The sequence below is a fragment of the Indicator indicator genome, chromosome 8 (genome assembly GCF_027791375.1).
Source record: "Indicator indicator isolate 239-I01 chromosome 8, UM_Iind_1.1, whole genome shotgun sequence".
NCBI lineage: Eukaryota > Metazoa > Chordata > Aves > Piciformes > Indicatoridae > Indicator > Indicator indicator.
In genome coordinates, this window is record NC_072017.1 from 2,913,941 (window position 1) to 2,926,502 (window position 12,562).

Sequence of the window (12,562 nt, forward strand, 5' to 3'; positions counted from 1 at the left end):
TTGTGTGCTTTTGCTAACTAGAGCTTAATCCTGAAAGTTGTCAAGCTAATGAGAGTTGTTCCTGACTTCAGAGGTGGCAGAACAGGACCTTTGACACAGCTGAAAATTTCACATTCAACCTCAACCAACCTCAAAATCCCCTCCCTTCCCCCAAGGCTACACTCTGGAGAAGTTTCTCAAGTGTCCAACACCTTGTAACATATTTCTACAGAAAGTGAATGCTGGTCTTTGCTCCAAAACATCCACCGGCCCTCTTTTTCTTTTTTTTGGTTAAATGCTCTATGAATCATTGTGGACCACTTCAATAAATCCTTAGGGATCACAGTTTAATAGCACCGGGTATTTCAAGGACCTATTCATAAAAATCAACACTACCACTGCTTAGTAAAGAAGGGTAAGGCAAAGACAAAAATTACAGAACTTAAACATCATTCCATTCACTCATTTTCCCTCCAGACAATCATGAGAACTGATAAAGAAATAAGTGAAACAGGCAGTGGTCCCTACTGAAAAGTCCTGTCATTTAATGCTGGTGGTGTTTAACCTGCCCATTGCCTGCAATGGACGTTCTGCTGGGAAATTCCAATCCCCAGCATGAAACAAAAAAAAAAAAAAAGGTTTGGCTACTCTATCATATTTTTAATAAGAAACTAAGAAACACAAAGTTAGAAACCCTGGGAAAGGTCAATGTTAAGAAAAATAACCAATCAAACCAAAAATCCAAACAAAAACCAACTTGATCCCCAAATCTCTATTATCTATCTGCCAGGGGTGTGCAGACTTTAGTCCCCAAACCACTAATTTTAGCTAGAACTAGATCACAGCACAGAGCAGACACTCTTGGTACAGCAAATATTAAAAGGACTATGCCAATGGCAATTTAAGAAAGTCTAAAACCCATTTTCAAAAGGTATTTTAATTTGTTCATTTGTACCTGTAATGACTACTGCAAGTTTTAACATTAAAAAGTCAGCACTATTTTTTTTCTTCAAATAATCTGTGGCATGTACAACTATTACAGTGTTCTGATATTTATATGTATATATATATATTTCTTTTTTTAAGACACCACTGTTCCATTCCTATTAAGCAATAGGTCAGGTTTGGCAAGTTCTGGTGAAGAGGGAAAAAAAAAGTAAATCACAGCATGTCTTCTCCCCTCAGAAATTGGCATCTCAAAGAGTAACAGGAAAATTGACAAAACAATTCTTCACATAGCTCTTGTCCAAGCAGCCTGCTCCATTTCATTGTTCCTAAATGCTACATTTGAGACCAAAAAGAAAACAAAACAAAACCAACCCAAGTTTCAAACAAACACATAAAGTGATGACTTAGAAATATGCCACAAAATTATTATTATTTTTTTACAATACATTTCTGGAGAAATGATCCCTAGGTGAAGCTTGGTTTGGGGTTTGGGTTTGTTTTTTTTTTTTTTTTATACACATATACAAAATTTAGACAGCAATATACACATCATCACAGTGAAGACGCTGGCAAGTTCACCCATTGGTAGTGTAAATACAAAATGCAAAGCAGCCTTTCAAAGAGAACAATGCTACACAGCAAGGCATAGCTAGCTTGTTAAATAGCAAACACCAAAAGTTCCCTGCAGGAGGGAGGCAGTGCAAGAAAAAGCAGCATGCACTTTGATACAAGGAGCAGTTTATGGCTAATGGTTGACATTAAACTGTGGTAACAGTGACTCTTGAGTGGCTGTGCATAGTTTAAACTCCTATGTCATCTGCTTGCCTTTATACCATTCCACAAACTCATCCAACAACACTGGCCCTGTAGAGAGAGCAAATAACTGCATTTTACAAAGATGTTGTAAGAAGGACACAATGATTAATCTGAGAGAAAGAAATTATTTCAGGACACCAACATGTGATAGAGTACTTACAGGCTCCATCTTCATCATAGTTGCTGAGGTCGAGGTTAATTGTTCTGCTGAATTCAAGAACATTACACCATTGGTCCTTGTTGATAACTTTGTATTTGGATTGCTGCTTAAGGCAAGGAACACAGGTTAGCAACTTCTCTTTCCAATTCCCTCAAAGTCAGATTTTCTTACAGAAAACTTAAAAATGGTCATTCACACAGTCTCACAGTATATCAGAGGTTGAAAGGGACCTTAAGAGATCATCAGGTCCAACCCCCCTGCCAGAGCAGGATCACTTAAGGTAGTCTGCACAGGAATGCATCCAGGTGGGTTTGGAAAGTCTCCAGAGAAGGAGATTCCACAACCCCCACCTTGGGGAGTCTGTTCCAGTGCTCTGTCACCCTCACTGTAAAGAAGTTTCTCCTCATGTTGAGGTGAAATCTTCTATGTTCAAGCTTGAACCCATTGTTCCTTGTCTTATCACTGTGAACCACAGAAAAGAGCCTGGCGCCCTCCACTTGACACCCACCCCTCAGATATTTATGCACATTGATCAGATCCCCTCTCAGTATTCTCTTCATCCTCACAAGGTTTATCTGTATGCCCTCTAAAACTAAGAAAGATTAAAGAAACCACCAAGCAGTTAAGCCAGTGTTGAATAATTAATGGATTTATTAAGGCATCTTTAATGGACAAACATATGGAAATAAAACGTAAGTCTAAAACCACATCAAAGATATTCTATATTTTGTCCTGCATTAAATAAACCTTCATAGAATGGCTCAGGCTGGAAAGGACCTCAGAGATCACCTATTCCAACCTCCCCACCATGGGCAGGGACACCTCTCAACTAGACTCAGCTGCTCAAGGCCTTATCCAACCTGGCCTTCCACACCGCCAGGGAGAAGGCAGCCACAACCTCCTTGGGCAACCTTAATAGTGTGGGGAAAAGGAACAAGGGAAAAAATAATCAGTTACAAGTGTTGTTCTACAACAAAAAAAATTCTTAGCTGTTCATTCTACCTCTGGAACATCAGAGAAGACAGATCCAAAAACAAACTTCATACCTCTAAAAACTGATGAAATACTGGAAAAAGGGACCATGTTTTTCCTAAAAGAAGGCCCAACATGCACTTGGCAGTATTGATATCTAAGCTGCGCTGATCCTTTTCCTGCAGGAGAAAAAAAAAGGTAAAAAAGCAAACAAAAAAAAAAAAAAAAAAAAAAAAAAAAAAAAAAAACACCAAAAAAACCAGAGAATAATGTCAGGATCTTTCACTTCTCCCACTGCCTGTACTACAGCTCACCCATACAGAAAATAGCAAACACATAATAGCATCTAAAGTTCAGTAATTCTATTAGTCTAATATTGTTTTTCACAATTCCCATCAGTATCTTGAACTCCTTGGCCAGTCTCAATTATTTCCAACCTTTGCATTTTACATTGAGCCAAACTGGCAGAACAAATCTCCACGAAGCAAAGGAGGAACTCAGATCTTGGCATGCCTCTTTTCCCCCTCTCATACTAACACAGCGCATCCTATCACATTCAGCTCTGGGTTTGCTCAGTTAAAAGCAAACTCCATGACTCTCTGCATGCAGAAGCCACTGGAGTACCACAAATGTCAGCTACTTAGGACACACAATTATCAGAACTGCTACCAGCTCCACTTATTGTCATTATTTTTCTCAGATTACTTTGCTGCTCATTTTCTTGCTGTTTTTGGTTTTCCTGCACTGAAATCTGAGATTCAGGTTTGCCCACGATTGTTTTTATGGTTAAATATTCTGTATATTCCACCATATTAGCAAGATGGATGTGCAGATCCCATGTCCAAAAAACTCAGAAAATTTACTGCTCCCTTGAAGTAAGAATATTTTTATGCATAATGAGTTCCAATACTAACTACAATTTTGCCAATACATATTTTATAGTAGAAAGATATCAGGAAATTATTTAATAAATGCTGAGATCATCATGAATGATCTTCCAGTCTTCTGAACAAGTAGTTGTATTATCACATATCCATGTCAGTCATGCTTACCACCTGCTGAAATGCCTGACATGCCTTCTGTTTTAAATGTTTATGCTCACAAAACTCATACAGTAAGAAGAAAACACAGGTTATTTGTAAAGCCAGTGGAAGCAAGTGGCAAAGCTCCGGTACACAACACAACATGGGGTAAATTATTTCCTTGAAGTCACAGAGGTAACAAAAGATATCAAAACACCAAACCGCTGAACATCAAGCATCTCTCATACTTTTCCTTTCCAGTTCTGGCATTTTCCATATACTTTTTTAGAACAGCAATAACTCCATTTATTAGAAGCAATCTTGAGGTATACCTTAAGATAAACATACCTGCAAGTACAGTCTTTTAATTATTACTCATGAAAACAAAGCTTTAATTTCCAGTGCCAGTCTTGCCCTGTACTTACCCGTGCAAAGTCAAATGCATATCTATAAATAAGTTTAAAATTGGTAGGCTCATTTAATAAAGATCTCAAGTAATCCAGAGAATTTCTCAATTTTTCTGTAGTATCACATCTACAAGAAAAGCACAAAGTGAATTTTAGAGTCTGCATTCTTACACAGGGATTTGATGTTTTAGAAGAGAACCTCTAACAGGTGTTATCAGCATTACGTTTAAGAGTTTGCCTGCACAAAACGCCTTGATTAAACTCACAGTGCAAATGGATTTAGACAAAACAGCAAAGTCTGACACTGGTAGTCAGAGAAAAATTTGTTCAGCTTTGTGGAAACCCAACAGATTAAACCAAGAGCTTGTCTATACATGGCAAACCACAGCGGAGGAAAAAGTACTACTACAGTTTTAGTAAAACTCTAGAACTTCCTGCACAGTTTTAGTGCTGTTGTTCTGGGCAACAAGTCAGAGCACAATCCTTTCTCCTACTCTCTATGAACACATGATTATTCAACTACACTGAATGTAAGCTCTCAACTGGAGAAAGCAGCTCTTAAGAGCATGGGCTTTATTATTCATCATTTTAAACTAGCAACCTACCAGTATCTAATAGACAAGTCCAAGCCAGTGACAAAGATGTCCTTGGGGACAGAGACAATGTTAAACCTCATCACACTTCTGTTCTTGGAGACTGTAAGTATTTTAATCCAACTGTATTTAAACATGCATGTTTCAAGCTTTCTCTGAAGTGTCCACAAGACCATAAATAGAACAAAAAAATGTATGACACAGGCTCCACAGCAGAGCTCTCTCTTTTAGGTGTTTTGAGTCAAAACAAAGTGTGGGCTGTTTTTTTTTTTTCCTACAAAACTGAGTTTACTAATAGAAACTTAAAGAGGTCTTCCAAAGCACTTACTGTAGTGATGTCATTCCTTTCAACCATTCTTGTAATGTGAAGTAGCCCATGTTCTGTGCATCCAACTTCCATGCTAGTACAAGCATAACTACCTGTTTTAAAGAGAAAAAGAGAAAAGTGAAGACTGAAAAGAATTAATAAAAAGATCCACATGTTCTTCAATAACCACTGTTCAGTAGATGTTCTACTTGTATAAATGGGATGTTCAGATCTTTGCTACACTTTTAGAAGTTAAAAGCTCTGAAGGTGATAAACATGGACAGAACCCAGAGAACCTAAGTGTGCAGAGAGAACACCCAAGCTACCAGAAGCCACCTCACTTCAAGGGAGCACCTGCAGTCATTGAGTGAGCAAATGCAGTGACAATGAATTGGCACAAAAGGTACAGAAAAGGTTTACCCTCATAGCTGCAAAATTTAAGCACCCATTTGACAACCAGTAGCTTTGGAAATCTGTTAAACTGTTATCTAGATGAGCATTAGTTGTTATCCATGAGCCCTGGGAAATACAATTCTAAAGCTCAGTGTTTCACATCTCACACACAAGACTGAAAGCAATGAAGAATTTGAAGTCATATGGTAAGATACTATAATCCAGTCACTAGCTGGATGTTAGTGCAGCTCTATGTAGTTCGAGTATGAAATCTGAGTATCACAGAATGGTTTGGGTTGGAAGGGAACTCCAAAGGTCATCCAATCCAACCCCCTCTGCAGTCAGCAGGGACATCCTCAACTAGATCAGGTTGCCCAGAGCCCTGTCCAGCCTCACCTTGAATATCTCCGTGGATGGGGCCTCAACTACCTCCCTGGGCGACCTGTTCCAGTGTTCCACCACCCTCATAAGTAAAGAGCTTGTTCCTATCTACTCAAATGCATGCATAAATCTCAAGGATTTATAATACTAATAAATTCCCAAATTAGCAGATTACAACTTACATTTCTAGCAAATCTTTCAAACCCACAATTCTCATTTTACTTAGAGGTGGTGTTTTATGAACTTTGCAAAAGATGGGACTTGCATATAGGCTTAAAGAGCAAAATATAGACACTAGGAAAAAAACTGTACAAGGCACGGGTTGTTTCCACACCTCTCTGGTTTATACTTTTTTTCAGTTCCTAAGAATTTATTGATTTTTTTGATGGAGAAATGATAAGATAGAAAGGTAGCTCATGTACATCATAGCAGATTAGGCATCTTTTTGAATGGACTCTGAACTTACATTTTCAGGTTCAACTCCAATGTCTTCACAAAATTTCTCCATGCCTTCTGGCCCTACAATGTCGTCAGTGCCTGCAAGCAAAATATATTTTAGTTATTTCCAAATATTTAAAGTCTGACCTTTACAGCACAAGAGAAATACACTCACTCAGTAAAACCCTGTAAGAAAGTTCAGGGTTTTTTTGGTTTGTTTTGACATGCAGTATTTCCACACTTACTAGCAGACTTGGATACTTTTAAATCTTTGGAAACAGACACAACAACTGCAAACCTACTTTTCTTTCATTCCTGACAATATCTTTTATTCTGCCTATTTACTGAGATAATCCTGGAAGAGTCAACAAGAAGAAATTTAAGAATCCACTTAAAATTAGCAGAACATACACATCATACAAATGGATGATGGCTATGGAAAATCCTCTCATTGGCTTGAATCTCTACTGTCACAACAATATCCTTTCACATAAAAATGTGATGCACGGCTATACAGAACACAAGACATTATCATTCCTGGAATCTTGTTCCTTCTTGTCTCATATACTATCTTTATAGGACGTTATCTATGAAACAGCCTGAAATGAGAATCTCCTGCTCCTTGCTATTCCATGGCCACACATGATCTCAATTTTAGTAACTGCAGAGGGAAGGAAAACACAAATTACAGCTTAAAAGGAAAGCAAAAATTCAAAATACAGATGCTATTAAAATGCACTACTTAAAAATCAAGAAGTTTGTAGCTTCTACATTACTCTATTGAAAACATTATACAGACATTAAAAAAAATGTACTGTGCAATTCTTTAAGCACATTTTAAGTATTTGGACTATTTTGTTAGAATTATTTTATTGTGCTTACAAGCCCTCATCTGGGAAAAAAAAAAATAGAAGCTGAAATGCCAGGTTCCATGAAACATAAGATGTGCAAGAAAAAGGAGGTTTTAAAGGGAAGATCAGTCTCTGTTTTATTATGAGGTGATCTACTACACTGAAATAACAAGGTTTCATGATATCTTTTCCTGTCTTCTCAGTTCTTTCAGTATAGAAAACAGTCTTTAAAATGATTCATTCTCTAATGTGAAAAGACAGTGGGAAAAAAACCCCGAACTAACAACTGCAGCAACAACTGCCTGCATATATAAAGAAGACTTCAGAAGCAAGAACACAAAAGAGATTATTCGTCAAAAATGCAGATTTTAGAATGTTAATCAACACTGTAAACAGAACCATACTCTTGTTTTGCCTTGGTATATGCATCCAATGCAAACAGAAAAGTTCTTTCAAGTACAGCCTTCCTTTAATCCCTTCTTTCTTGACAAAAAAAAATTTATCTTTTTTTTTTTTTTACTGTAGCAACAGTGACAAATATAGATGAAGCTGGTCAGAAAGGCAAAGAATTTGACAGAATAGATTTGGCTTGAATTTGTTTTAATCTCCTCTCACAGACTGCCACAGACAAGTTGAGATTTAATTTAGGTTATATCATTTTATTGGAAAGAAAAAAATTACAGCAGATTAAGTCAAGTGTAAGAAGTAGAGAAAACAGGAGGTGTGAGCAAGTTATTCAAGGCAGTATCAGAAAACTCAAGATAAGGTGATTATTTTTTTTTGTCAATCACCTATTAAATTTCTTTTTGGTCTTTACAGTCATAAGATCATTTTGACTCATACTTCAAGTCCTCCCCTTCAGAATACCATGTCTTTTAAAAAAAATAATTAATGCCATAGCCAACTATTAAAGGATCATCTTTGGTGACCACAGATTGTAACTAACAATCCTAGAGGTAATGCCTACAGCCAGTCCTCACATACAAGGGCAAGAATAAGCAACAATTCAGTCTACCTTGTGATGGAAAACTATATGAAGACAAGACTGGTACAGGGTATTTGAGTTTATTAACATCTTTGCTTGAAATCATAAGCAAGATTCAGCAGTAACAAAACTGATGTTACTATCTCCCCCACGTTTTTATTGCAGACATTCCTCCTGAGGGATCAGTGTATGCTCCTCAGCATAGACCATGGCAGATAACTTCACTTCTAAAGCCAGAGAGGTACCAACATTTTGAGCAAAAGTACAGCTTTAACTATAGATTAATAGCACAGCTAACATGTTCAAAAATAGTTTGTTAGACACCTTCTGTCTTCTTTTTTATAGAACACAGGCAAAGCCAAAATTTGCCCCTTGAACTTTTCAACTTCACGCTACACAGAACATTAAGAAAAGCTTCTTGAAGCCTTTCACAGGATAAAAGCCTCTATATTCAGCCTTGGGAAAGCTCAGTTAATCCAGTTTTTAATGTGGCAGTTTAGAGTCAATGGTTACTACAAGGAATTTTTGCAATTCATCCTTACCTGCATATTCATAGAACCATTCTAAGCACCTCTTACTTGAAAAGACTTCTTCCTCTGCTTTTATTCTAGTCGAATCATATTTTCTATACATACTTGGAAAAAAAAAACAAAAACAAAAAAGAGAAACAAGCAATTAATTAATCAGCTTTTCAGAAGCAATCTTTTAGTCAACAGCCACTGTAAGCAGCAATGTTTTTCCTTCCATGAACCAGCTAACCCAGCATTCTGCCCTCCTATCTGATCACTTAGGACACTGAACCTAAACACTGTGTTTGCTCAGTCTATCACACTTCAACTGATTCAGAAATGTTATCCCTGTACATCAACTGTCCCTGCAACAATTACAGATGAATTCAAATTCAACCCCACTGCTTTGTGCAAGTTCTAGGAAGGCTTGTGTGCACCATTAGTTACTACAATCAGCTGATGGGCTGCAGCTTGGCTATTGCTCCATGCCTAGAGGAATTCCATGTCACAGTCAACACAGGTCCCATCTGTAGGCACACACATACCTCATGCACTTGAGCTACTAAGGACAACTGCACAAACTCTTTTTGCCTCCTAAGAAAAATCCTATAAAAGGCATAAAGGCCAAAACTGACTTGACACACACTGATATTATTCTACAGCCAGCAAGCTGGTAACACAAAAGAACCATAGAGAGCAGTTACAGGTCCTCACTGACAGCAATTCAAATAACCTCATTCATCATGGGGTAAGTAGCTGTGAAACTAGATTCCCCCTAGAGATGACTGGCAAGGTAATGCTCTCCTTCAACAAGATGCAAAAGGAATTTTAAGTACACTTGGGAAACAACACTGAAGCACCAGGCTCCTGAATTTAGTGCCTTCAACACTTAAAGTACGGAAGGCACAGCAAAAGTTGATGAGTAACTCAACCTTGCACAGACTTTCCTGAAATAGAGACAGTATCATTTGTGCCTGTTAAGAGGAAAAAGACTCAGCAGTCCAAGTATATCTTCATTGCTGCACATGCATCCTCTGATCCATTTCCACCACTCTGCAGTAGCCTGGCCTCATACAGGCTGAGAAGAGCCAAGTGACAAATGGCTTACACTAAAGGAGGTAACCAAGAACAGCTCCAAGTGTTTTGAGCCTGCAGCCTTGCCTCTCAGTGTCAAACCCTGCTGGGGAAGGACAGTGAAGTGGCTAATTGGTTCAAGGAGAATCCCAAAGCTACTTGAGGAAATCAATTTGGAGTTGATTTTATCACCACTTTGTCCTTCTAGAAAGACCTGTAATCTGTATTTATGAGCTTAGAGTACACTGACCCCACTATCCCCCACCTCGCTCACCCTGCATATAGCTCAGTATGACAGTAACTCAAGTAACTACTTCATGATGCTTCTTCTAGTTTCTTTAAAGCAACTAACCATTAGAAAAAAGTAACATTACCCAGAGTAAAATGCCAAACTGATAATTGGAAGAAAAACACTAATGAGGCTCTTAATTTTATTTCCCATCTTCCTTAATGCAGTACAGAACAAGGGATGATCTGCAAAGAGCTGAAACACTGCAGCACAATGCCAGCCATACAGACCTCAGAAACACACACTCATATACCTACAGGTTGTAGGGGTGTGGAGGTTTTTAACTTTCATTTTGAAAACACTTTTTTTTGTTTGTTTTTCTATGTGAACTTCTGATTGAACCCATTTTGTGTAAGCTTCGCTGTAGTTGCAAAGGAACAGGCTGCCCAGTAAGTAAACACTAAGCCACAAGGTAGAAGTCAGAGCTGAAACAATTTCTAATTATTTTTTTTTTCAAACAGGTCTGATAACATTCTCATACCTCTCAGTAGGAGGGTGCTGAGACTCTGGCACAGGCTGCCCATGGAGGTTGTGGCTGCCTCCTCCCTGGGGGTATTCAAGGCCAGATTGGATGAGGCCTTGAGCAGCTCAGTGTCATTGAGAGGTGTCCTTGCCCATGGTGGGGAGCTTGGAGGAGATGATCTCTAAGGTCCCCTCCAACCTCAACCATTCTAGGATACTTCCAGAATGAACTGTGATTATTGAGGACCTAGCCAGTATTTTTCAGGCCACTCTGAATTCAAAGGAACCAAAAAAAAAAAAAAAGAAAGAGGGCATTCTGCCACTTTGGCAAAAAGTCTAATTATTCAGAATCCCCTTTCCTGTAGCAAACAAATGTGACAAACACCAACTGGAATACCTAGTTGAAAAATGACTGCAGCAGGAACTAGTCCACATTTTTATTCTACTCTATTGCATTTTATATATTCAAGAAGCCTGTAAAAGCACTGCTGGGACCATGAACCTGCAAAGCTAAAGTGGGTCCCAAAGACATTCCTCACAAGATTCTATGTGATGAAGAAAATGCTAGCCAAGTGCCTCACCCCAATTGTTTACATAACTCATCAACACTTTACCTGTCAGTATGTGAACAGTGGATTTGAGAAGCAACCCTCAAGAAACTAATTTATTGACAGGGCTCTAAGTCATTCAGGTGTTTCAGAAAAAGGATTCCTGCATCTACAAGTGGCAGGGCTCAATACAGCAGCCTGGACTAAGATGACAGTGACAGCAGTAGGTGCAAGAGGAATGGAGACTGAGAATAGAAAACATCAGTGCTTTTTATAGTGTCAAGTTTTCATAGGACTGGTTGGGACTGAAAGTCATTTGTTGTACTTAAGGATAAGGTAATTGGTCAGACATTAATAAACTATTCTAAGCCCATGTCTCCAAAATACAGGCAAGTGACTCCAAGAAATACTTTGGCCACCAACTTCTCATTGTTCAAGAAGTTCAATATCTGACCACTGAGTCTGATTTTTGAGAAACCAGATCTGATATCAGATCTCTCCAAGGCATGCTGGTAAGATAAATTACTGCACAACATCAGAAAATGAAGTCAGAAAGGATTGGATCTTGAGCTGTCCTAGTCTCTGCTACCAGCTCATTAGCCAGACACTCATTAGAATAGATGACACTAACACGTTTATGATGAAAGCAGACTATGTGTGGCCAGAGGTATAAAGCCATGCAATAAAAATGGCTCAATGAACCTCAGATGTTCTCTTGGCCTAGGGGAATTAAGAGCAGATTACGTATTCCGCAAGACAAGGATCACTTGAAAAGGACTATGATGGAAACAAGCAACACCAAATCAGATCCAGTGTTACTGATCTCACATGTAAAGACGAAGCCTCTCAGTTCTCTCTTCTCTCCCTGCTTAGTTCAAACACCAAATGAGTTTCCCCCTCCTGTCTAGCCAAACCAGCTAGTTCTATTAGCAAGAGACTCCTTCTTCCTGAAGTGCTTAGTGAAGCAAGATGAGCAGGGAGAGACAAGCAAGTAAGCAGAGAAGTACCTGAGATTACAGCCTTGGACAGCTTAGTTCCATGATCACAGCAAGCCAAACCTTGCAGCATAGTGTAAAGGTGATTCCAAAACCCATGGCCCCTGAAGTACCATTGGTACAGATCTGACTGTCTCAAGAACTGAAAAACCACAATCTGCCAGAGACATCTGGAATCCCTTTTGTATTCTGAAGTATTTCTCACCTCTGTGGATTTTCCTCTTTCCACACTGGAGGATGATGTGCCTTTCTTTGTGCCAGGCAGACAAATACACACTGCACAGGGTAGGTATCTGAGTACTTTGGGACCACCACCAAACACCTACTGAGCAAGTCTGAGTTTCAAACAGCAAATCTTCAATGGCTCACAGATTCCTCAAGATGACCACCACCAGAAAAAAACAAAACCAAACCCAAAACCAAGCAAACAAAC

General features: G+C 38.6%; 1 protein-coding gene across 4 annotated transcripts in view; it reads right to left on the reverse strand.

Moving 5' to 3' along the window:
• Positions 1-1,505: 1,505 nt before the first annotated feature.
• Positions 1,506-12,562, reverse strand: part of DCUN1D4 (defective in cullin neddylation 1 domain containing 4) — a 35,687-nt gene continuing 24,630 nt past the window's right edge. For 3 of the 4 annotated variants that reach the window (XM_054382822.1, XM_054382818.1, XM_054382819.1), the window contains 7 exons: positions 8,795-8,886; positions 6,445-6,515; positions 5,226-5,317; positions 4,323-4,431; positions 2,950-3,054; positions 1,904-2,006; positions 1,506-1,791 (listed from right to left, as the gene is read on the reverse strand). In XM_054382822.1, the coding sequence (XP_054238797.1) occupies positions 1,736-1,791; positions 1,904-2,006; positions 2,950-3,054; positions 4,323-4,431; positions 5,226-5,317; positions 6,445-6,515; positions 8,795-8,886 (628 nt within the window). In that variant the 3' untranslated portion in view covers positions 1,506-1,735. The remainder of the gene's footprint in view (positions 1,792-1,903; positions 2,007-2,949; positions 3,055-4,322; positions 4,432-5,225; positions 5,318-6,444; positions 6,516-8,794; positions 8,887-12,562) is intronic. The other variant, XM_054382821.1, reaches the window with a different exon arrangement.